Source organism: Micropterus salmoides, unplaced genomic scaffold (assembly GCF_014851395.1).
Source record: "Micropterus salmoides isolate LMB-PRFRI ecotype aquatic unplaced genomic scaffold, ASM1485139v1 Ms_hic_scaffold_13, whole genome shotgun sequence".
NCBI lineage: Eukaryota > Metazoa > Chordata > Actinopteri > Centrarchiformes > Centrarchidae > Micropterus > Micropterus salmoides.
Genome location: NW_024040374.1, coordinates 33,724,042 through 33,749,577, shown reverse-complemented (window position 1 = coordinate 33,749,577; position 25,536 = coordinate 33,724,042). Strand labels below are relative to the sequence as shown.

At 44.6% G+C, this 25,536-nt stretch overlaps 1 protein-coding gene across 1 annotated transcript; it reads right to left on the bottom strand.

Moving 5' to 3' along the window:
• Nucleotides 1-1,147: 1,147 nt before the first annotated feature.
• On the bottom strand, nucleotides 1,148-25,017 carry LOC119901287 (radial spoke head protein 6 homolog A-like). The gene is made up of 7 exons (XM_038716901.1): nucleotides 24,777-25,017; nucleotides 9,796-10,018; nucleotides 8,068-8,349; nucleotides 7,317-7,760; nucleotides 7,087-7,231; nucleotides 1,967-2,084; nucleotides 1,148-1,870 (listed from the first exon to the last, which is right to left on the bottom strand). The coding sequence occupies exons 1-7, from the start codon at nucleotides 24,881-24,883 to the stop codon at nucleotides 1,639-1,641; spliced, it is 1,551 nt and encodes a 516-aa protein (XP_038572829.1). The 5' UTR covers nucleotides 24,884-25,017; the 3' UTR covers nucleotides 1,148-1,638.
• Nucleotides 25,018-25,536: the final 519 nt, after the last annotated feature.

The window sequence follows — 25,536 nt, the reverse complement described above, 5'->3', positions numbered from 1 at the left end:
CAGAGCGTTCAGCTATCAAGCTCCTCTCCTGTGGAACCAGGTTCCAGTTTGGGTTCAGGAGGCAGACACCATCTCCACATTTAAGAGTAGGCTTAAGACTTTCCTCTTTGATAAAGCTTATAGTTAGGGCTGGCTCAGGTAGTCCTGAACCATCCCTTAGTTATGCTGCTATAGGTCTAGACTGCCGGGGGATTTCCCATGATGCACTGAGCTCCTCTCTCCTCTACTTTCTCTCCCTCTGTATGCAACCTTATCCCATTATTGCATGTTACTAACACAACTTCTCCCCTTTCTGGTAGTCTTGTGCTTTCTCGTCTCTCTCCTCTCTCCTATCACTTCCTGCAGGTTTTCTGGCTCTGGAGCTGTGGAGTCTGGAGCTGTGGCTGCGGGTCACCTGCTGCCCCCGTGTTCCTGCTCGACACCCTCTGCTGCAACGACTATTGTTGCTAGTCTTATTGTTATTATTGTTATTATAATCATTAACATTACGATGGTTACCATTAACACTATTATAAATATCTGTACCATTTTTCATTTAGTCTATAGCAACATTACCTTCACTGTGTGTACCTCTGTATGTATATTGTGTAGGCTGCCTCCCTCCCCTCTCTCTCTCTCTCTCTCTCTCTCTCTCACCCCAACCGGTCGAGGCAGATGGTGGGAACTGTTGGGCTTCTGTAAATAACATCACAGAGTACGGTCTAGACCTGCTCTTTTATGAAAAGCGCTGTGAGATAACTGTTGTTGTGATTTGGCGCTATATAAATAAAATTGAACTGAATGTTCTGAGAAAGGTGTCTATGAGCTCTTCACACAAGGAAAGCCCAGGGGCCGGATGGTGTCTCCAGCTACACTGAGGCACTGTTCCACCCAGCTCTCACCAGTAGCCGTGTTTCCATCAACATTAATGCGCATTTTGAAGTATTCGCATTAGAAAAGATAACGTTAGTGACTAAATATTATAATGACATTGTTGCCACACAACATTTAGACCGCAGTAAGTAACCTTAGCGTAGTTGTCCTGTGCCATTATGCTGCACTATTGTATATCATGTGGGTGACGTAAGTTACAGCAGCTGAGATGGTGGAGGAGCTGTGTTCCTGAGTATCGGTAAATCAATAAAATAGTGGCTGTTCCAAGCAACAATGAAAACAGGTGTGTGCTTTATTTCTAAGTGAGGTTCGAGCCCTTTGACAATGCGGCATGAATTACTATATCCCAGAACACATTTCTGGAAATGGGGGTTCTACTTTGAACAAAAGTACAGCTGATCATGTCAGCTGATTGCTGTGTTTTGTGGTGTTCCAACCACAGAGCGCCCTCTGGTGGGGAAACTATGCAACAACACTTATATCAGCTGCTCTAAACACAGTACCAGTTTACCTGCAATTAGCTTGGGCAGGCTGTAGTGTGCACAAGAACAAAATGGGGACCCACATGTAAAAGATTATTCCATTGTGCCACTAGTGGTTACAAGCTGCATGGGGCAAAGCAAGCATTGCCTCATCTTTCCACTATTGCCCTCCTTGGTTATTGAACCATCACCTGAATTTACATCAAGCCATGTTGCTGAGTAAACTGATTTATTTGGCTAGTGACTTCCAAATAAGTTCTTGAAAAATGTAGAAACTGTTTTCTCAGTCATCATTTTCCTCCTCTTCTTCCTCCGTGTCCTCCATCTCCTCCTGGGCAGCTTGCTGCTCCTCTAAAGCTTCTTTCACTGCCTGTTCCTCCTCCAGTGATGGGTCCAGGGCCTCAGTGATTTCTGGTCCACTAGGATATTCTTTCTGTGGTAGCGGGAGGACAGGTGGGCTGTACCCTTCACCTGTGTACTTCAGACCCCATCCAATATATATGTTTTCAAACTTCCTAAATTAAGAAACAGCACATGGTTGTTTGTAATTTGGAACACTGGCTTCAGGAATCAAACACAGGAAGTCAGAATATTCTGATCTTTTCACTTACTTTCCACAGGCGTATGCATATGCCCCTGGCCAGAGGTTGGAACGCAGCACAGCTACTGCATGCTGAGAGGTGAGAGCGGAGGACATCTTGGAGGTCCAGGGAGGGGTGTTGAAGATTTCTGAGAGACAAATATCAAAGGAAATAACGTTGTTCAGATGAGACTGTTGTGTCCCTGGTCAAGAATGGTTCTAGGCAGTTTCCACATTATTTCCACCACCAATATTGGCCATCTCTTACACACCTGAAAATGTATCATATTATTGCTATTAAAAAACAAACATGTGTCTTTGTCTTTTTAAGATGACTTTGGATGTGGCTGAGAATTGGTTGTGATCGGATAGCCACAATGACGTCCACTCCACATAAAGACTAGGCATGTGATTGGCAAAGGACAAAAAAAATCTAGAGACCCCCCCCATCAAATGCAGTGGGAATCAAATGTCAAGTGTCTAATCCACTGTTCCATCACCACCTCTGTAATAAACAATTCTCTTTACCAAACTTCAGCTAAATGTGCAACATTAAATAATTGATTCTATAAATAAACTACTAACTTCGTCACAACCATTGACGGGGAAACGAATTTATGACATGCCAAAATCTTTAACATAAGGACACCCTGTCACGGTTTTGTGGTGAAGGCAGGGTTGAGCAGGTTGGAGGACCCAAAGGCTAGCAGGTGCCGTTCAGTGATTTATTTATTAAGGGCAACAAAAAACGAGCACACTTACAGACCGAGTGGCTGAAAGACTAAGTCCAAAACAAAGGTTGTCCAACAGAAAACCAAAACAAGCAGGGAAACACGACGAGTGAGGCTGACAACAGGAGAACACACTGCTACGCTGGGTGACAAAACTGACCCGACAAAGACAAGACAGAAACACCAGGTATATACACACACACACAGACTAATGAGCAGGGCGGGAGCAACACAGGATAGGAGCATGAGGCTAACGAGGCAGGCAGAGACAGCAGGGAAAACCGAGAGAGAGACACAGAGAAAGTGACAACTGGGGGAACAGACGGAACACAGGTTACTGAACACATAACAGACCAGAGGAAGAAAAAAACAAACAAAGACACAGACAGTAACAGACCAACCAGCACAAGCACACAGTAACTGGACACAAGGAATAACTGAAACTCAAAACACAGACTATATAACAGATACTGGACACCAGGCACTAGACAGGACCCAAAACTCAACATACTATAAGACTTATAATTAACTAAACTTGAAAGTGCAAAACAAGGTATGGCTGACAGGCAGAGTGTGACTGTTCTTTGCATCTTAGACTGTGACACAATAATGGCAGTAGCTACTTACAGCTATGGAAAAAAAAAAAAAAAAAAAACACCTCTCCCTTGTTCTCCAGTCTTCATTTAGCTTTTTAGGTAGGTAGCTAGGTAGGTTTATTGTCACAATATAACAAGTTATAGAGTTAAATTGAGTTTTGTAACTCCCTTCTGCTACATAGTAGACAAAATACATTAATGAATTATAAAAATGGTAAACAGAAATAAACTATCATCAGTGGAGCAGTGCTGAGGATGAATTAGAGTTTAAAAGTCTGATAGCTTGGGGGGGGGAAAGCTGCTCTGCAGTCTGGTGGTATGGCAGCAGAAACTTCTCTCTTCCCAGTAGGCAGCAGGGTGAACAGGCTGTGGCTGGGTTGGTACTGTCCTTTAGTATCCTTTGGGCTCTGCGTAGGCACCTCACCGATATCACTGATGCTCAGGAGATGGGTACCAATGATCTTCTGAGCAGTTTTAATCACCCGCTGCAGAGCCCTCCGGTCCTGGGCCTGTTAAGATTTGTGTGTGGTGAAGCAGGTTGTAGGACCCAATCACGGGACGCGGGACGCACGACTGGCAGGTATAGTTCAACAGTTTATTTAACAAAAGGCGAGTACACTTACAAGTAGTGGCTGAATTCAAAGTAAAGTCCACAAGGGCAAAGGAAAACAAAGTCCAAAAACAGGGTTCAGGCAGAAATCCAAAAACAGACTGAGCTTCTCCTCACAACGAAAATACTGCAACACAAGGTATAATGACTTAACAAAGACAAGACAGAAACACCAGGTATATATACACGGACTAATGAGCAGGGCAGGATCACGCAGGTGATACTATTGGGATTAACGAGACAGTGAGAGAGCGGGGAAAAACAGAGAGAACACTTGACAGGCAGACATGGGACAAAATGAATAACCAACAAAGACAGAAACACACATGTTACAAAGTACCAGAACCTAGTCGAACCCGGGTGGGCAGAGGGAGGACAGGAGGAGGGCCAGAAAAAAACAAAAAAACAAACACATAGTCCAGGGAACAAGGCAAGAAAGGTGCTCGGCCAAACATGCAGGACAGGGCAGGGCAGAGGGACAGAACAGTTCGGGAGGTCGACCGAGCAGGCCAGGGGGACAAAACAGTTCAGGAGATCGTCCCTGTCACAGCAGAGGCGAGATCTCTCTGGAGGTTAGGCAGGGGGCCGGCGTAGGGAGCGGAACCTCTCCGGGGGTCCTGCTGACGAGAATACTGTAAACTTTGTCAAAACCACTGCAACTCTCTAAAGCTGATGATACACAGAGCAACTTTTAGAGCAATCGTGCAGGGCAACATTGCCGTCAGTGGTAATGAGTAAAGATTACTACCGTAATCCCCTCCCCCCACCACTCCGCCACCCGCCCCGCACCGCCGCTATCCATTCAAAACATAGCCGGACTTGCCACTAGCAAGATTGCCCAGCAACATTGCTCAAAAAGTTGCCCCGTGTATCATCAGCTTAAGCCTCTGTTTTCTGTCCTGAGAACTCTCTCTCCCCTGGCTGTGAGTGTCTCTCCAGATATTTTGTCAACAGGATATTGAACCTCTCCTCCTGTTTCTGTATCTTGTGTGCACGTTGTCCTTGTTTCTTTTCTTTAAAGAAACAAACAGACAGACCCAGGTCCATATAGGCGAACTAGGCAATTGCCTAGAGCGGCACTTTTGTAAGGGATATTCAAAATGAAATCATTGCAATGCTAGTATCCCAGATTCAGCAGGAAATTCTCACGATGCTGAGGTCAGCTAAATACTCTCTATCATTTTAGATTGTACTCCCGATGTAAGCAGAAAAGAACAGATGACCGTGATTGTACGTTTTATTATAACACAGGGAGGAAGTGTGGAGATCAGAGAACATTTCTTAGAATTCATAGAGATAACTGATTGTACAGGAGCCGGCATGACTGAGGTCCTTATTAAGAAACTTAGGGAGCTGGATATTGATATTATGGACATGAGAGGTCAAGGCTATGACAATGGATCAAACATGAGAGGTAAGCATAGTGGTGTGCAAAAAAGAGTGGTAGACATAAACCCAAGGGCATTTTATGTGCCTTGCAGCGCCCACTCTCTAAACTTTGTAGTTAATGATGCAGCCTCATGTTGTCTGCAGGCAGTCGACGTCTTTTCAACTATCCAGGAGGTTTATAACTTTTTCTCTGCTTCCACCTCTCGCTGGGATGTGTTAAAACAGCACATAGGTGAGCGTGGCCTCATAGTCAAGCCTTTAAGTGACACAAGATGGGAACGTCGGGTCAAACCCATTTGACACCAGTTGGGGGATGTATATGATGTGCTGCTGTCAGTGGCAGAAGATGAAAGTCTAACTGGCACATGTGGAGCTAAAACTAGATGTGAAGCCAGAGGCATTGCAGCCAAGATCAAAACCTACCCGTTCATGTGCTCATATAACGTAATAATGTATCATAACATGGTAAGACATTTTATGTGAGATAAATGTGCCCAGCAAAATACTACAGACAACGAGTCTTGATGTACCTCGTGCAGTGGCACAACTGAACTTGACAAAAAGATTCCTGGTGGACTACCGCGCAGACAGCAGTTTTGAGAGAGTGCTGTCCAATGCAAGAGTATTGGCAGAGGATTTGGAAACAGAGGCCCGCTTTCCTCCATAAAGTACAGTGCGACCACGAAAGAGGAAAAAATTGTTTCACTATGAAGGAGAGGATGAGGCAGTGATGGATCCACAACAGGATTACAAAGTGCTTTTCTTCAACAGAATACTGGACTGCTCTCATGCTATTGAAGAGCGTTTTTCTGAACTCCAGGAGCACGGGAACATATTTGGGCTGTTGTATGACATTGTATCCATCAAGGAGAAAAACGTGACTGACGTTTTCCAAGAATGTACAGCGCTGGAAAAAGCCCTGACACACGGCGACTCCAGAGATGTTAATGGACAAGAGCTTTTTGCAGAGTTGACTGCTTTGAGTAGACGTCTACCAGCTGGAACTAAACCCCTAGACGCACTCAAGTTCATATGTGATAATGGGATGGAAACAGTTTTTTCCAATGCTTACTTATTACGAGTGCTTCTCGTAATGCTACAATATTGTAATATTGAGTGCTTCCTGTTACAGTGGCTTCAGGAGAACGCAGTTTCTCAAAGTTGAAACTAATAAAAAACTACCTTCGCAGTACAATGAAACAAGACAGACTTAATGGACTGGCAACAATCTCCATAGAACATGAACTGGCACAGAGAATCGAAATAGAGGATGCAGTTAAGACCTTTGCTGCGATGAAGGCCCACCGTGTGCGCTTCTGAAAGGTAAGTTATGCTTTATTTGCTCTTTAGTCATTGTTTAAGATGCTGAACCTGCTGATGATATAATGTGCTTGCGGACATTTCATTTGTCTGTGTTTTACGCACATAAGAAAGTGGTGTAAAGAGATTTGCAACGGTAGTTTGAGGAGCTGAAATGTGATTATTTGGAAAAGTGCTGTCATGACTGCTTAAATAAAAATGCCAGGAGGCATTGCCTCCTGCATAAACTTTAATATTGTTGACACTTTGGTTACACTCACGTTGCACACTATTTGCGTTATATGTAGGCCTATGGCATATTGGTCTTTGTGGGTTGTTGTTGGTATACGTTGCAAATAGAGGGTCCTGGTTACCAGGGTAATGCACAGAGGAAGTGATGTCGGCGTTGGTGATGTTGCAGGGTGTTGCGAATGGAGGAAATTTTTTGATGGACGTTCCCTTAACGAACGCTCCCTGAACAGGGAGCACAGTTACTGTGTGGGACAGAACACAGCTAAAGACTGACCTGCATCTTGGGAGAGAGGAGTGAGCAGAGGGGGTCCAACTTCCGGCTCAGGCTCATCAGGCTCCTCTTCTTTATCCTCAGCCTCTCCTTCCTCATTAGAGTCTTCTCCTGGTTTCACAGCCAGGTTCACCCAAGTACAGCGACCCTAAAACAGTCAATTTACACATCACATAACACACATATACATCAGCTGAGGAAATGGTCAATGCACAGGCTTTGATCATACGTACCTGCTGTAGGATGTGCTGAACATGATGCACCCAGGTGGATTCAGACATCTCAGCAACTGGAATGCCCTCAAAGTCAGGATTCACTTCGTAGCTGTCCCGCGGTGCCTCATCTTCCTCATCACCTTCCTCTTCTCCAGCCTGGAAGAAGCCCTGGGGGCTGACTTGTGTGCCAGCAGAGATCCGAGCAATCTGTGCCCTCAGATAGTTAGCTTCATTCCCAGGGAAAGGCGGGTAGCTCACAACTGGGGCGTCAAGCCTCCCAGTGAAGAATTTACGGATCTGGCGCGCAACAGTGATCTGTGCAGGAGTGACTGAAGGAAGCTTTACCCAAGGAAGACCAGGCTCTTTGCACACATAGTAAACATACTTGTTTGCACCTGTTCCTATGGGTTCCTTTGGCACTACTGGTAGGGGTTGATAGGTCAACTGAGGAAGTGGATCCATCTGAAAACAAAGCCACCATACCAGAAAAACTGTTCATAAACAGTTCATTTCAATTCTTGATCATAAAAAGATTAAAGGGAGCAGTTGTTGATGGAATTAATGAAGTGGAATTTAATTTTATAGTCTTTTAAGTTTATCAAGAGATAAACACGTAAACAAGAAGAAAACATGGAGGAATTGTTGAGTTTGCATTAAAAGATAATGAATAAATCAGAATCAGAAATAAATCAAGAAATGGGAAGGCTTCTTCCTAAAATATGACCAAATACTTTTAAAACAGGATATTGATTATTTTTTACTTCCTCACCTCATTCTCCTGAGTGTCTGCCTCTCTCTCCTCTTCCTCAGCTGCTTCCTCAGTGCTTTGCTCTTCCTCTTCCTCCCCCTCTCTGTATTCAGCTTCGGCAACAACATAGCTGCTCTCTGTACCCAGAACCTTGCCCCACAGTCGGCAGCGCAGCAGCGCCTGCGACTCAACAAGCTGCTTGAGTGCGAGGAAGACCCTCTGCATCTCCTCCCTGCCCAGACCTACTCCAGCCTGCTCCAGGTAGAAGCCAATCTCACTCACGTTGGGAAGAGGTGTTTCTACCTAAAAAAGATTTTCCGGTGAAAAGGCATGTAGGCAAAATCATAATGGTTAAAAGGTTTTTATAAGATCTCTGTGAGAAGTGATGGCTGTGGGTAACACTACATGAGTGAAACAGCAAGGACCCTGGACAAAAGACTGAATGAACATTGAAAACAGACATCACCTATTTGTGAACTATAGACCAAAACTGCTTAAAGCACTGACTGGGAAGAGGTCAAAGGTCATTGAACAGGAGTCAGTGGATGAACAGAAATATATCCCCCTATATAGAACCACCTGCTATTATGTGACCAAAGTTCCAAACTTACTGTAGGTCATGTGATAACCATAAACTGTATTAAAGAAGTGGATGTAGTCATTGTTATGTCACCCGTGAGTTTCTGGACTACCGTTTGAAGCCTTGAGTTTGACCATTAGGGCGCTGCCATGTTGATTTTTGGCAACCTGCGGCACCGGATGTGACCATATTTGGAAGAGACTGTGGAACCAACGGCTCTGTGTGGAGCTATCTAGCTTGCTTGCATCAGGTGCATCTGTAATTCACATGAACTGTCATTTTAACCAGTCTGCTAATTTTGTCTAGCGAACAACAGGCTTACTCACCGGAGAAAATGAAAAGCAAACTCCTAATAAGATTTTTCAACGGCACTAAATTTACACAGTGGGTACGAGTGACTCTAGTCTGATTGGCCTGATTAGTTTCGCGCTGAAGTATACTCTGCTTTATGGTCAATTATCCCCTAAATGGGACCACAATTTACTAAATGAACATCATGCTGTATTAAAGAAGACATGTAACTAGCGACTGAGACCATAACTCATTAGGAAAGTGTTTACTGAGGGAATAAATCAGGTGAGAAGGGTCATTTTGCCATTATTTCTAATGGAGCCGGACTTCTTTTTGCAACCAGTGGAGTCACCCCCTGCTGGCTGTTCGATAGAATGCAGGTTTAAGGGACTTCCGAGTTGGCTTTGCGTCTCCGGAAGCTTCCCACTTGGTGATAACACCAGCTAGCTCCGAGACCCTGAGAAAGCTCAAAAAAGCTAGTTAGGGGGCTTTTTTGTTACATATACTGATGCCAAGGTCAAGAATAAACTTTTATGCTCAAAGAATTTTCTGAAGGGTGTATATAAAAGTCTTGGGGAATATTTTTCAATACTAGTGCGAGTAAGGTTCCATGATAATATTACAATTTTCCATTTTTTCTTTTAACAAAACAGGTCAAACATCTTTAATGTCAAATGTTGTCTAAACACAAGCAGCCACGGACAGATTACCAAACGGGTCTACGGGCCCACGCCCACGGAGTCAGGCCCCAGAGTCTGAGGGTCTTTATGAAGTGATTGTTAACATTTCTTGTTAAATCATCTTATCTGATTTAACAACAAGTAAACCCCTACAAATCACCAAGACAAATGTGCAGTGTAGGTGTATGTAGCTAATACCAGTTCTTCCTCCTGTTCAGTCTCTTCTTGCCGAGAAAACAGCAGGCGTTGCCGCTCAGCCAGCAACTCAGCAGCTGTAGCCTGTGGAAGGACTCGCAGGGTGCTCTGCTTGTCTTCAAATAAACCCTGCTTCACGTCATGGCTCATGTCCTCAATCACATCCACCACATTCTGTGGACGCTCATCCATCACTTTTATCAGCAACTGAGTGAGGTGGTCATATCTAGAACATTATAGAACAGATTCAGGAAAGGAGTGTTTGATCATCTCTTGGTCCCCACAGAAATGTTACATGGGTCACACATGGGTCAATGATGTATAAGGATTTTCAACAGGCCAATTTTAAAATACAAAAAATTAAAACATTTATTTGCGTTCAAACATTAAGAATGCTGTGTACACATAAATGAATGTAATTTTTCAAATTAAATGATTTTAGTGTTTTTTCAGCTACATAAACGGTTTGTGGCCTTACAAAATGTCATGTGGTGCGACCATAATTTATTCTAAAATGAATTAATTTCCTTAACATGCTTAACAGTTTTTACAAGTTCTCAGTAATATAAAGGTTTTAGATACAATGTATTTGCTTTTCTTTTGGGTTTTTGTAAATAATGATGTGTAGTGGGACAACCGTGTGGATTTGTGCATTTTATATTAAATAAATTTGGAGCTACTCCAAAATCCTCTTTTCCTCTCCCAGAGAGGAGCAGGTGGGTTAAAGATCAACTTCAACAGACTGCTGAAGAGACCCCAACGGAAGGGGGGTGAAAAGGTTGCTTTTTCTAAGTGCTATTCCTGAGCAGCCTGATCATAAAACTGGCACCTTTTTGATTCCGAAGCTGATAACGCGGTGCCTGACTGTTAAACTGACAAAAGGGACACTAACCAGCGATTAGCATTTCCCTGAACAGCCTATCAAAACTGCCCCCCCCCACCGTGGCAACTGACCTTGCTCTGTGTTTCATTACCCCATCAAAGGGATACCCCCTTTCACACCCACTTGTGACATAATCCAGGACAGCCGAACTTTAAATAAACAAAGACTGCAGTCTCCAAAGACCCAATGCATTAACTGCTATCTGTTGTTGATATTAGTGCTGAAAAGAATCTAAATAAGTTACTTTTGCAGTGTTTTTATTTTCAACAAGATTAAGGACACTCCGTCATCTTATGTGTAACCAATGCTTGTTCACAATACTTTCTCACACAATTCCTTTAGAAATGATGATAAAGAAATGTCATACTATACTCTATTAATTATCCAGCTTGAATTTAAGACTGAATTCCCCATTTCCTAAGGAAAGATTGTTTTGGGTTAACCTAAGCTTTCGTCATGTAACCTGAGCTCCCCCAAGTGGACGAAATAAGTATTACATACCATCGTCGGAAATGCCGTTAATGTATAAATGTCACCCACTTATCCTGACCAATAATGTTACAATTGTTTCCTGTTACCAAATGCTTAACTTAGAACGGTACAATTGTTTGACCACTGAGGTTTGATTGTGGAAAATATTTGATTATAATACGCGCAAATAGATTTTCTTTTAGACATTAAAGTTTAGAAAGGCAGTCCCTTGGGAAACCGGAAACGCTCCCTCGGGAACGTCTCGGGTTACGTATGTAACCCTGGTTCCCCAAGAAGGGAAACGAGACACTGCGTCGGTTACGACACTATGGGAACGCCTCCAGGCGAAGCAGGTCTGAACGTGAATGAAATCACTCCAATCCTATTGGCTTGTTGCTAGAACGGTAAGGTGTGACGGAATAACCGGAGGAGTATAAAGCACACCTGTACACACTCATCATTAGCTTAAACTATGAAGCAGGCGCTTCAGGCGGGGAGAGAGGTGCGGCGGGCCGACGCAGTGTCTCGTTCCCCTTCTCGGGGAACCAGGGTTACATACGTAACCCGAGACGTTCCCCTTCGAGGGAACTCGAACTGCGTCGGTTACGACACTATGGGAACGAGATACCCACTAAACCGTGCCGAAAACCCCGCCTGCCCCTGTGTGCAATAAAGTGGCACGACTAAGAGGAGAGCGCACGAGTGCCAGGTGCCGAAGGAAGGTCAAGACTGTAAAACCGAATGAATGTGTGCGGAGTGGCCCAGCCAGCCGCTAAACAAACATCCTGCAAAGAGGCCCCGGAAAGGAGGGCTCGAGAGGCCGCCATGCCTCTGGTAGAATGAGCCCTCACAGCCACAGGTGAAGGCAAACCGCGCACCTGATAGGCCAGGGAAATAGTCTGAACAATCCAGTTGCTAATAGTATGTTTGGATGCAGGGAGCCCGGCCCTGGGAGACCCAAAACACACTAGCAGCTGGTCAGCCTTCCTCCAACGGGAGGACCTCAGAGTGTAAATACTCAGTGCTCTGACAGGGCAGAGCAGATGAAGTCTCCCATCCTCCGCCGTCACATGAGGTGGAGGATGAAATGCCTGCAGCACTGTGGACCCTGCCGCACAAGAAGGCACTTTAGGGATGTATCCTGAACGAGGGTGCAGGATAGCCCTAATATTCCCCGGGGCAAACACCAGGCTTTGCGGGGAAACCGAAAGTGCTTGGAGATCCCCCACCCTCCTCAGAGAGGTGATAGCAAGGAGAAAGGCCATCTTGAGGGTCAAGTGCTTAGCCTCAGCTGACTCCAGGGGTTTGAAGGGGGCCTCAGCCAACGCCCCAAGAACCACTGCCAGATCCCAAGTGGGAACCTTGGACCGAGTCGCAGGTCTCATCCTCCGGGCACCACGGAGGAAACGTACAACCAAGGGAAGTTCCCCAAGGACCCCTCCCTCAGAGGGGTGTGGAAAATAGCTGCCACGTACACCTTGAGGTTACTATCGCTCAGGGCGATGTATCTCCCAGGGACGCAGAATCAGGGAGCAGACCTGCTGCATCCTGACTGCAGACCCTCGGGGCAGGCAGTACGGCGTGGACTCAATGGTGGCAGGTGCGTCCTGAACGTGTAAACGGCAGGATAACATCACCTGTTGCGACGGCGGAGGGGACCTCGGTCGGCCTCCGGGGGGCTGAGGGTGAGAGCGCCGTCTCGCTGCCCCAGCTCCTCGGGGGGGCCCCCGAGAAGCGACACTCTGCTTCCTCTCCTCTCCGTAGGAGCTCGTAGAGGGAAGGGACCTATGCCTGGCAGCCTCAGCTGCCTTGGGTCCAGACTGGCGAGGGAGGTACTGGCAGAACGCTTCGCCCTGCGTCTAACGCTCCGTGGTTCTGCGAAGCTCCGCCAGATCTTCCTCAGAGGGACCCCCCCTCTGAACCATCTCCTGTAGCAGGTCGGCTTGGTAGGCTTGAAGCACCGCCATGGTGTGCAAGCTCGCACCTGCCTGGCCCGCTGCCATGTACGCCTTCCCCACCAGCGTGGATGTGGTGCGACATGGTTTGGATGGTAACGCCGGCTTCTCCAGGGAGGACGCAAGTCGAGGGGAGAGATAGCTCGCAAGCGCATCCTCCACCCGAGGCATCCTCCCATAACCACGGTCCCTAACCCCCATCACATTACTGTAGTTCAATGATCGGGGTGTGGAAAGCCATGTAGAGAAGGGTCTGCCCCATGATTACTCAGTTCATCATGTAAATCAGGAAAGAATGGCAGAGACCGGCGTGGAGGTGGCTTGTGGTGCTTAAGAAACCTTTCATCAAGCTTACCACTAGCCTGTGGTGTCTGCTCCTCTTGTGGCCAGTTGATGTTGAGCTTAGCCACGGCTCTAGTCACCACCTCCAGCAGCACGTCATAGTCGGGCGCCGCCAGATGACGCCGCCCCGACACCCGGAAGTCATCGTCCACTACGCTGAGCACGTCCGCCTCCTCGGAGTCGGATTGCTGCAGCATCTCCGGACCCAAACCGCGAGCGGGAGAAGCCGAGAACGGGCTCCCGAACGAGGAAAGGAAGCGTCGGAGCCAGCGGATGAAGGTCGGGAAAAAGCCTCAGCCGTGCTCTCTGGACGCTTCGGCACATACAGATGTCATATTTTTGTTCTATGATGTCACAGGCCCCTTCTTAAATTAAAAAAAATATCATTCACTTAAACATACTGTATCAGTAATTAATATTTCATAGGAATCAGATATTTTATTTTTAATTTAATACAGTTATTGTTATTATTGGTTGCACCACATGATGAGTGGTCGCTCCAAATGACATGAACACTGCATATCATTAAAATATATATTTAAAGAGATCAATGAACAAAAACTCCTAAACAAAAAATATATTTAAACCAGATATCATTATTAAAATTTTAAAGAATTTTCTTGAACACAAACATTTCATAAACAGTTTTTTGATTAAAAATCTCATTACATTACATTTATTTTAGTGCAGTACACATTTACGGCTTTGTTTTGAACAAACATATACATTATATTCAATCTAATTTCATTAACTGCAGGCATGTGGTGTTAACTGCAAGTATGTTTTTTCTCATTTATTGGGTGTGTCAGAGGTGTTACCCAATCAGCAGCCACATTTAAAAGACAGTGAAGTCCAGTGGCTGGCGTATGCAACAAGATGTTCAAGGCACCACCATTTCCGTTGAAATAAAAAAACGTTGCTACATTTTGTTAGGACTAAAGTTGGCTTCAAACTGAAAATAACTCTAAATTGATTTCATAGGGGAATCGAACGCAATAGAGGTGGTTAAAAACGGAAAAATGGGTCGTAAAGCAGCATAATAAATCAAGTGAGGACGGGCTACTACGCCAACACGTTCACAAATAAAAAATGCATTTCCTAAGAAATGGAAACACGCACAAGAGCAACATGTTATGTTGCTCTTGTGACCAGGCGTGTGCTCGTACGCGTGCTCGCTTGAAGTCATGAGTGAGCATAATCCGAAACAACCAGTTTCATACTGAAAAACCACAATAACCACAGGAACACCAGCATGCAGGCTGTGGCTTTTCACTCAGACATGTTCAGGCTCTGTTACTTCAACGTTCCCCTCTCAGAGGCAGATCAACACCGGCTCCGTAACGTTACTTCATTCAGCGCAGCGTGACAGAGAGGCATGTTCGTTACAACGGTGCGGTAAAGCGAGTGCAATACCGCCCCCGCTGCTCCGAATCTCCGGCCAATCTCCTGCTCCAATCTCCCCTCACTCGTGAACAAGACCCCAAGGTACTTGAACTCCTTCAATGGGGTAAGGACTCATTTCCTACCTGGAGTTGGCACTCCACTGGTTTCCTGCTGAGAACCATGGCCACAGATTTGGAGGTGCTAATCCTCATCCCAACCGCTTCACACTCCGCTGTGAACCGATCCAGTGAGAGCTGAAGGTCACGGACCGCTGATGCCATCAGGACCACATCATCCGCAAAAAGCAGTGACGAGATCCCAAGCCCCTCCTCGCCACAACTACGCCTTGATATCCTGTCCATGAATATCACAGAATTGGTGACAAAGCGCAGCCCTGGCGAAGGCCAACCCTCACCTGGAAAGAGTCTAACTTACAGCCGAGTAGTCGGACACAGCTCTCGCTTTGGATGTACAGGGACTGGATAGCCCTGAGAAGGCCCCCCTCACCCCATACTTGATGGGGTGCCAACCGAAAGTCCTTCTCCAAGTCTTCTCCGAACTTCTCCCACACCCGCTGCCTCGCATCTGCCACAGCAGAGGCTGCAGCCCTTCGGGCCTGTCAGTACCTTACAACCGCCTCCGGAGTCCTTTGAGGCAACAAATCCCAGAAGGCCTCCTTCTTCAGTCAGACAGCTTCCCTGACCACCGGTGTCCACCACGGTGTTTGAGGGTTACCGCCCCTTGAGGCAGCTAAGACCTTGAGACCACAGCCTCCTGCTGCGGCTTCAGCAATAGAGGCTTTGAACATTGCCCACGCATGTTCAATGTCCCCAACCTCCACAGGGATGCCAGCAAAGCTCCGCCGGAGGTTTGAGTTGAAGATCTAACGGACAGGGAACGGACAGACGTTCCCAGTTCATCCGCACTACCCGTTTGGGCTTACCGGGTCTGTCCAGAGTCATCCCCCACGATCAGTTGACAGCTCTGCCCCTCTCTTCACCCAAGTGTCCGAAACATGCGGCCTCAAATCAGATGAAACGATTTCAAAATTTGGTGTTCGTTAGGCCTCCCGATCACGCCTTTCCAGGTATCTCCATCATTGCCCATATGCACGTTGAAGTCCCCTATCAAGGAGTACAGTTCCAAAACCAAGACTGTGCGTGGAGGTCAGCCCCACCAGATCTAACTGGTAGCACTCCATCCCCCGCACAAGTTCCGGCTCCTTCCCCCACAGAGAGGTGACGTTCCACGTCCCCAGAGCCAGCCTCTGCCGCCCAAGTCTGGTCCGTCGAGGCCCCTGACCTTCACTGCCACATGTGGCAGCGCACCCGACCCCTGCAGATCTTCCAATGGATGGTGGGTCCAAAGGATGGAGAGGGGGGTGCCACGTTGTTTTTTCGGGCTGTGCCTCTGGGCCTGGCTCCAGACGGGCGCCCCAGGCTTCCTCCAGGCAGGGTCTTTCCTCCTCTTCCTCGTTGTTTCATCAGGCGTCTTAATGAACCATTCTCAGTCTGGCCCCTCACCTGGAACCACTTTGCCTCCCGAGACCCTACCAGGAGCACTAGGCTCCAGACAACACAGCCTCCAGGCTCACCGGGGCACGCAAACCTCTCGACCGTGATGGTTCCCGGAAATTCCAAATCATACTACAATAAAAGTACTTTATATGTAAAAGTCATAAATTGAATATAAAAGGACAAAAACTAAATTGGCAATCATGGAAACCACTTTGCAACGGTCGCACCACATGATATTTTCTAATTTAGTCAAAATGTACAGGCAGAGAATAGGCCATCTAAACAAAACTAGCTAGCTTCCTACAAAAGGACGCCATGGAATTTATAATCAAAACAAATACTGGTGGAAATAACTTTATATTAATTGTTTTTCTGAGGTCATACCACATGATATCCAAAAGTGGCAACTACATACCAGCTGTTAAAATTTTTCCAGATTTGAGAGAGAGATAGACATACTTGCTGTATGTTGGATTTCAACATAAAAGTCCCAAAGTGGTATATTTCATAAAATGGACATCATCGGACAAAGTTTACTTGTGTATTATTATGGAAATATAAATACAGATGCTTTGCGAAAACACTTTGGAAATCATGCAAAATAGGGCAAAACACAATTTTGAATAGATTTAAAGTAATTTCAAAGAAGTTTTCAAAACAGCAGTCATGGCTGGACAGTCGCATCACATGACATTTTGACACTTCAATTATCAGAAAAATTACAAAAAGCTAATGTTTTTTTTTAAGTTAAAAGTGAGTACATATATGGGAGAGGTCCTGTATGGTGTGCTTTTATGCTTTCAACCCTTTTTTTGAGGAAAGAAAATCCAGTTGGACACAAAATGTAGGTGTCACATATAGCACTGTGCAGAACACAGAGATTTTCCAAAGGAAATGGTAGCATGGTTTTGTTCTGTTCTGTTTTTATTAGAGATCCAAGCAGAGAAGCTGCTGGAGCCCTATTGTTTTTGTTGTCATTATTCTTCTACTTTCTATCTTTTTTCTTCTTTTTCTCCGCTAAAAGTGTTTGGGCAGCAAATCTGCTGGACGAAAACTTATCAAAATTGCCAGGTTGTGACAGTTTGGCTTTTCAGTATTAGTTTGTTCTTTTACAGGGGTGCCAGTCAGGTCTCTCTCCTGACATTTAAGATGTTTAGGTTTACTGCCCAAATGTCACAAAGGACGCATGCATAGAATGTACACACTTGCAACAGTGTGATAAAAAAAACAGCTCTCAAAAGTATTTTTGTATTTTCTCAAACCACAAAAGAAAGCAAATCTCAATATAACACACTGCAATCAACTTAAAATACACATCAGCCGCAGTTCAGTCCAGTTTAACTAAAGTAGCAACATAAAAATATCATCATAATTTCAATCCATACAAAGTATCAACATAAATTCAGTCCATCACAAAGTATCAACATAAATTCAGTCCATCACAAAGTTGCCAAGGAAAAACAAAGACAATTGGCCAGCGCAAGTAAGGGGTTTTGTCGGACTTACGACCAGGACAACTGGACAGTGGTGATGATTATACTCAGCGGTGGTATAGAAGTGGAGTTTGTGGCCGGTACGGTGAAAGAACGTGATTGTAGATAAGGTGGGTTGCAAAATCCACCCACTAGTCAGGCAACAAAAAAAATAAAGGCACGGCATGCACACAAAACTCTGCACAAATCTGGTGAATGGCAGGCGAGAGAAAATGGTCAACAATAAGCGTCAGTTTAGCTGGTATAAGTTGAATGAATATAGACTGCAGCTCTGCAGCTTCTCAAGACTGATCAAAAGTTATCGAAAGCATTTTGATTCGTTAGTCCGGTTTTTCCCCCATAAATTTTACTTAGTACAATTTTACACAAATGCTCGTAAATCAAAATTGGCTTAAGCTATTGTAACCAAACTTGGAGCGTCTTTTTCAGATGCTCGGTCCGAGCTTCACTGAACAGTCCTTGAATATTCTACACATGTGAAAGGCTTATATCTCGTAATTCACTGCATGGTTTGTACGATCTAGGGTCACTACTCAGTTGACGCACAAAACTTTGTAATGATTGCTCAAAGTGGGCGTGGCTTATTACAACAAATGTAAATTTCTAGACATTTCTCATTTCGAAAATCTAAGAAAATCACCCATACGTCCTAGACAGCTGGAATTTTTCAGCACATCTACTGACGTTTAACAAATGTTTGCCTCACTGCAACTATGGTCATTTCAGAAGTCAGTCACTCTATATTTTTCAGAATAAGCTAAATCAATTACCATCTACTGTATATCTCCACAACTCTTTCTTCAAACGCTGACGCAAAATTGACACAGACATTCTCTAGATGGCCAATATCAAGTGTTTCAAAGGGTTTTCATGTTGGTTTAGTTTAAACTGACAAAAATATGAGTCAGGCACATGTGATGTCACTGCTTCAACTTGTGAGAAGGTTGAAACAGCCTCGCACCAGTAGTTCAGACAGTAAGTCACCTCCTCTAGAGATCTGAAGTCCCAGGGTTCAAATCTCCAGGTGACCATGTCAGACTTGCCAACCATGAGGTGTTAAGATCATAGTGAGTCAAAGATCTCTATTTTAGTGGGATGTGTTTGTGCAGCTTAAACTTTAATACTTATAAACACAAAAGTTTGCAGGGGGGTTGAACATTTCACGCAGTAGTCAGGTACATATACTGACACGGTCAAGGTGATGCTGAAGTTTGCGTTTCTGCAATCATATCCAAGTCGAAATTCTTTCATCACTTTAATCTCTTGGGTGATTTGCATCTGCTCTTTTCTGAAAATGTCAAATGTTGCATTTTTCACAACTTGCTTGGATCCCAATCATTGCTGCTTGCGGTTACATTTATTGTACTATTTTGTATTATGACTGCATATTGATACCAGTCACACAGGACATGTTCTGATTAATTGCTATGGCCCAACTTTAATGAAATTATTTAGGAGTAATAAAAAGTCTGTGCTGTTCTGCTTAGTAAGACTGTCCATACCATTGACTGTAAAAATGGTCCATACTGATCTTATTGTCCAAAATCATTTTAATACAAACTAAAAACCCATAAACCATACAAATTTTGCACAGTGTAACTGAAACGTTTTGCGTATTTTGTGTATATCTCAGCAGCAGGTTTCCAGGCGATTGTTTTATTGGCGCAAAGAACATGACCACAGACAGATGAAGAGACATACAATATATAGAATTAGACAATGGGAAAGGTTTACAAGCAACATATACCATAATGTTTACATTCTGTCAGAAGAGACATGAGAAAACGAGACAAAACATTTACATTTACATTTACTCATTTGGCAGACGCTTTTATCCAAAGCGACTTACATTTGAGGAACAACATACAAGCATCAACAGAGCATCAACTACAGATCTACAACTGACAATACATACTAGTAAGAGCAGCAATAAATACTAATAAGAGCTCACAGTACATATCACATCAATGGGGTAGATACCTAGGGAAGGAAGTAAGAGTTAGCAAAAAGTGCAATCAAAACAAAAAGTGCAATCAATACAAGATCATTGTAGGGGATAGAAGAAGAGCACAGGAAGTGCATGTTATAGGTTAGGAGTTAGAGGTGTTATAAGAGGAAGTGTTCTCGGAAGAGATGAGTTTTCAAGAGCATCTTGAAGTTAGAGAGGGACGCCCCTGCTCTGATGGTGTGTAGTAGCTCGTTCCACCATCGTGGTGTCACAGATGAGAATAGCTGGGACTGGGATTTCTTTGTGTGAAGGGATGGCAGAGCCAGGCGGCGTTCGTTGGAGGAGCGTAGCGGCCGAGAAGGAACGCAAGTTTGTATTATGGAGTTTAGGTAGATGGGCGCAGACCCAGTAGTCACTCTGTATGCAAGAATTAGTGACTTGAATTTGATTCTGGAGGCCACGGGGAGCCAGTGGGTAATGGAGTGACATGAGTCCTTTTGGGCTGATCAAAAACTAGACACGCTGCTGCGTTCTGAACCATTTGTAAGGGTTTCACCGCGCAAGCTGGGAGACCTGCTAGGAGGGCATTGCAATAGTCGATGCGAGAGATAACCATGGCCTGTACCAGAAGCTGGGTGGCGTACTGAGTGAGGTAGGGCCTGATTTTCCTTATGTTGTATAGAAAAAAGCGGAATGACAGAGAGACAGCAGTAACATGGTCTGAAAAGGACAGCTGGTCATCAATCATGACACCCAAGTTTCTCACCACCTTGGTTGGAGTGATGGTTGCGGAATCAATTTGTAGTTTGATGTTATGGTAGATAGATTGCTTGGCTGGAATGACCAAGAGTTCAGTCTTAGAGAGGTTTAGTTGAAGGTGGCAAGCCTTCATCCATGCAGATATGTAAGATAGACAGTCCGTGATCCGCGCCGAGACAGTGGGATCGCCTGGTGGGAAGGATAGGTAGAGTTGCGTGTCGTCTGCGTAGCAATGGTAAGAGAAGCCGTGCGAGCGAATGATCAGTGAGGTGGTGTAAATTGAGAAGAGAAGGGGCCCAAGATCGAGATGTCCATTGCTGAGAGAGCGGATAGCAGGATTCTGTGGTTGACTGTGTCAAAGGCAGCTGATAGGTCAAGCAGGATAAGAACTGAGGATTGGGCTGCAGCTTTAGCTGACCTTAGGGCTTCTGTTACAGACAGAAGAGTCATTTCAGTGACCTCTGAAAGGAGTACCCACCTGAAAACAAAAGTAGGCTACATTAGGACCTGGCTGACGTACTGCTGACGTATTGCGGTAAGCGTGTCGACTCATTTCCGTTTCCGGTGCTTGTGTGTTGGCACCGTGTTGTGCTGCTCTCGCTAAATAACAGTTACATTTGTTAGATTACAGCAGCCAACTGTCTGCTATACACTTATTCTTACAGTAATTTTGCCTAAGCACTCACAGTTCTTTCCATCTTTTAGTGACTGCTGTTCAATCTCTCAGTTGTTCAAAAGTTTTGGTAGCTGACGCTACAGTACTTTAGCTTAGCCGTTAGCGACTTTAGCTTAGCAGCTAGCGATGGCTTCTCCTTCTCTCTCTCTCTCCTACTTTCTCCTGCTCGGTGTGTCAGATGTTCAGTTACTCCTCTGCCTCCTTTACCGGTAATGGTATGTGTAATAAGTGTAGTTTATTTGTAGACATGGAGGTGAGGCTCAGTGATGTAGAAGCCCGGCTCCGCACCTTGGTAGATCAGTCTTTAGCTACTGTAGCTAGCCAGTCCCCGTTAGTCGGTGCGGAACGGCCTGAGTTAGCCTCTGGTAGCCGTCCCCCGGCATCTCCTGTGCAGCCAGGAAGGGGTGGCTGGGTGACTGTCCGAAGGAAGAATAGTCGTAAGCATTCAAAGTCCACGGGGACCATCAAACTGTTCACGTTTCTAACAGATTTTCCCCACTCAGCGAGACACACCCGCTGAGAAACCAACTCTGATCATTGGCAGCTCCATTTTGAGAAACGTGAAGTTAGCGAAGCCAGCGGCCATAGTTAAGTGCATCCCTGGGGCCAGAGCGGGCGACATTGAGTCTTATTTGAAACTGCTGGCTAAGGATAAACGTAAATACAGTAAGATTGTTATTCACGTCGGCGGTAATGACTCCCGGTTACGCCAATCGGAGGTCACTAAGATTAATGTTGAGTCGGTGTGTACATATGCAAAAACAATGTCGGACACGGTAGTTTTCTATGGACCCCTGCCAAATCTGACCAGTGATGACATGTATAGCCGCATGTCGTCATTCCGCCGCTGGTTGTCGAGGTGGTGTCCAGCAAACGATGTGGACTTTGTAGATCATTGGCAGACTTTCTGGGGAAGACCTGGTCTGATCCGGAGAGACAGCATCCATCCCACTTGGGAAGGAGCAGCTCTCATTTCTAGAAATCTGGCCAAGTTTATTAGTGGACCAAATCCATGACAACCCAGAGTTGAGACCAGGAGGCAGAGTCGCAGTCTAACACACTTCTCTGCTCCTCCATTTCAGGAGTTACTTAGTGGAAATCCTATAGTGACGGTGTCTGCCCCCCGACCATCGAAATTATTTAAAAAGGTAAACAGAAGAGGAGCTGTGCATAAAAACCTCATAAAATTAAAACCACAAGAGCAATAGTGCAAATGAATAGGAGAGTTAAATGTGGACTCTTAAACATCAGATCTCTCTCTTCTAAAGGTGTACTAGTAAATGAACTAATATCAGATTATGATATTGATTTATTTTGTCTTACTGAAACCTGGCTGGGTGATGGAGAATATGTTAGCCTAAATGAATCCACCCCTCCCAGTAATATTAATACTCACATTCCTCGAGGAGGAGAAAAATGAGTTCTCCGGGGATAAAAAATAAAAAATAAATATGAGCAAAAACAACAGGTTCCTTGCACTTCATGCTAGGACACCGTTGGTGCCCTTGCACTTTAGTGCTCGGGCCCTAATAATATGCAAGAGTTTAGTTGTTATTGATGCTAGTGATTAGGGCACCCGTGTGTCTGAGCATGAGTGTTTATTTATACCTGCTGAAGAAACTCCAGAAGAGAGGAAGACTGACAAACTAAAAAATAAATTATAAACAAATAAAAGGGGAACACATGAAAAAAAACTGAAGTTGGCACCTCTGAGGGGTAACGGGTCTGGGAGGATACAAAATCAAAAAGTCATCGTCGTTGATCAGTGGAGATGGTAGAAGACTGTTGGATAGGTTGATTTGACCCTTCAGACAGCAGGAAACTGGTATCACTGATATACTGTTGACTTATTGCTTCATGTGGTATCAGTATTTTTCAATTTGTGATAAACCTCTAACATGGAATACACAATTGTGTATTGTCAGTTCTGCTGTTGTCATTTTCTTGTGTACTGTAGATGGGTTGTGAGATGATAAAATCTGATATTTAGGCTGATGGTCTTTGGGGTTTTTTGTTTTTGTTTTTTTTTTTTTACAGTAAAATGTGTTAATGATGGGGTCCTAAGTATTAGAATATTATTGCTGCTGAACTTCCAGCAGATAGGGTCTTCCTCAGTTTTTTTAAGTAGCCTAATGGGGTTAAGTTAAGAAGAAATAGCTCTGACAACTTTTATATTAATTAAATATTTGAGGAGGCTTAGATTTTAAGATAATTCTCTCAGCAGTTATCCAGATAACTCAGTAAACAGGAGGGATCCAACGAAGGTTAAAATCAAGGGCAACTGGACTTGGTTGAAGATACTGGAAGACGTTTCGTCCCTCATCCGAAGGACTTCTTCAGTTCTGACTGACTGGCAGGGAAACTCAGCTATTTAACCTCAGTGGGGTCGTCGATCGATACCGCTGGTTCGTTAGTGTTCCTTGTTGTCGTTACAGTCGTTAAGACTACCGGTGGCCAAGACTGAACGACCATCGTTGGTATCTTCACCTGAGGCCTATAGGTTACGTTTGTTGAGTTTCCTGGGAAGTGATGAAAGGACAGCATTGTAAGTGGGGGATAAGTGGTGGCGTAGACCCCCTCCTCTGTTCAATGACGGCTTCTCAACCCTTGTATAGATGGCTTCCTTGACACCTCATCAAACCATCCATCTTCTCTGTCTAAAATGTGCACCTGGTGGTCCTCAAATGAGTGTCCTCTGTCCTTCAGATGTAAGTAGACTGCAGCGTCTTGACCTGAGGAGTTGGCCCTTCTGTGTTGAGCCATGCGTTTGTGTAGTGGTTGTTTAGTCTCCCCAATATACAGGTCTGTGCATTCCTCACTGCATTGGACCGCATACACTAGATTGCTTTTCTTGTGTTTGGGTGTGCGGTCTTTGGGGTGTACCAGCATCTGTCTTAGTGTGTTCTTGGGTTTAAAAAACACAGGGATTAAACAGGAGGGATTAAACGGCATCTTGGTGAATTCACATTGCTGCTGTTAACACAGCATCATAATGTTTAAATAATAGTTGCTTTTTAGTGTGAGGCATTTATTTAAATAACAGCTTTTAGTTTTGGGTTTTGAATTTCTGTCTGACACTGTGGGCCTCCCCTCAGAAGAAGCTTAGAAACAGACGCCCCTCCTTCAGCTTGGCTGGTCAATTTTGCTCAAGTCCTGGATGCCCAAGTGATCATAATAATGTTATATGATCACATAGACAGAAGAAATAAAGAGAAGACAGCCTAATTTTGCTGTTTGACATCACAGACTACAATATTCTTCTCTGGGAATGTGGGGGAAATGTGAAATTTCTTTAACCACATGACACACATTTAGGCTATTCTAAATCCCCTTTTGGTAATTACTGTAATTACTAATGCGCTATGTTTTTCACGTAGCCTCCCATTAAACAGTTTGAGCCCCCCTGCATGGGGAGGCCCGCCTCCAACTTCTGCTCAAACATTCATCCATAAAGATCACTGAGTTAGCTGAGCGAGCCTTCACCAAGACAGAAGGCTAGCTAAGCTAACATGAGCAGCCGGAGCTATCAACACACCTGTCCCTCACGAGGTACTTACAGGTTCAGGTTGCTTCTCGTGCTGCTTTTCAACATGAAGGCCTTGAACGAAGCAGCAGACAGCGGTCTCTGCTCACTTCCGTCTTGGTTTCCATCTGGAGTGTCCATCCTTTCTCACCTGCGTTTATTCAATTTGTTTCTGAACTTTTAGCTGAGAAACACTGTCTGCTAACTGTAGCTACAAGACTGAAAAAAGCATTCACGAAGTCTTTCACAGCAGCGCGGTAAACAGCGGAGGCGTCCTGCCGTTTCTATGGTTACTCTAACACAATGGTTGCTAGGGTCCAGCCCCTCGTGGAAAACTAAATACAGCTAACTGAACATTATTAATATTGTTAAAAGGCTTTATTTGACCACATTAAAACTTAATATTTACTAGCCTCACGTAAATAACAAACATGAAAGAGGTTGTAATCATGAAACCAGCACCGAGTGTTGGCACATGTTAGTTAGACATTTAGTTTGATGTGAATTACTTGTGGATCATTCAAAATTTAAAAATCCCAACCACACTTTGAGCATTCTAACAAATAACAGCAACAGCCTCAATTCAATGCACCAAACCCTTTTTACATAGTCTATGACCATACCAGGTAAAGTTTTAAAAGGTTTCTAACTGTGCTAAGCATTGGCCTTTTCTAATGACATTATTTCCTTCACTGGTGTACAGCCGTCACAGCCCAGAGCGCATTTTACATAAGACGAGAATACTGGTGATTGTGTATACCACACAGGAGTCAAAGAAGACTAAACAAAAGTTT

Coding starts and splice junctions, on each gene's coding strand:
- LOC119901287 (XM_038716901.1), bottom strand. CDS start 24,883: ATGGACACTCCAGATGGAAACCAAGACGGAAGTGAGCAGAGACCGCTG. Junction 8,350..9,795: donor CTGAACAGGAGGAAGAACTG/GTATTAGCTACA, acceptor AATCTTTTTTAG/GTAGAAACACCTCTTCCCAA. Junction 1,871..1,966: donor TATGCATACGCCTGTGGAAA/GTAAGTGAAAAG, acceptor TTCTTAATTTAG/GAAGTTTGAAAACATATATA.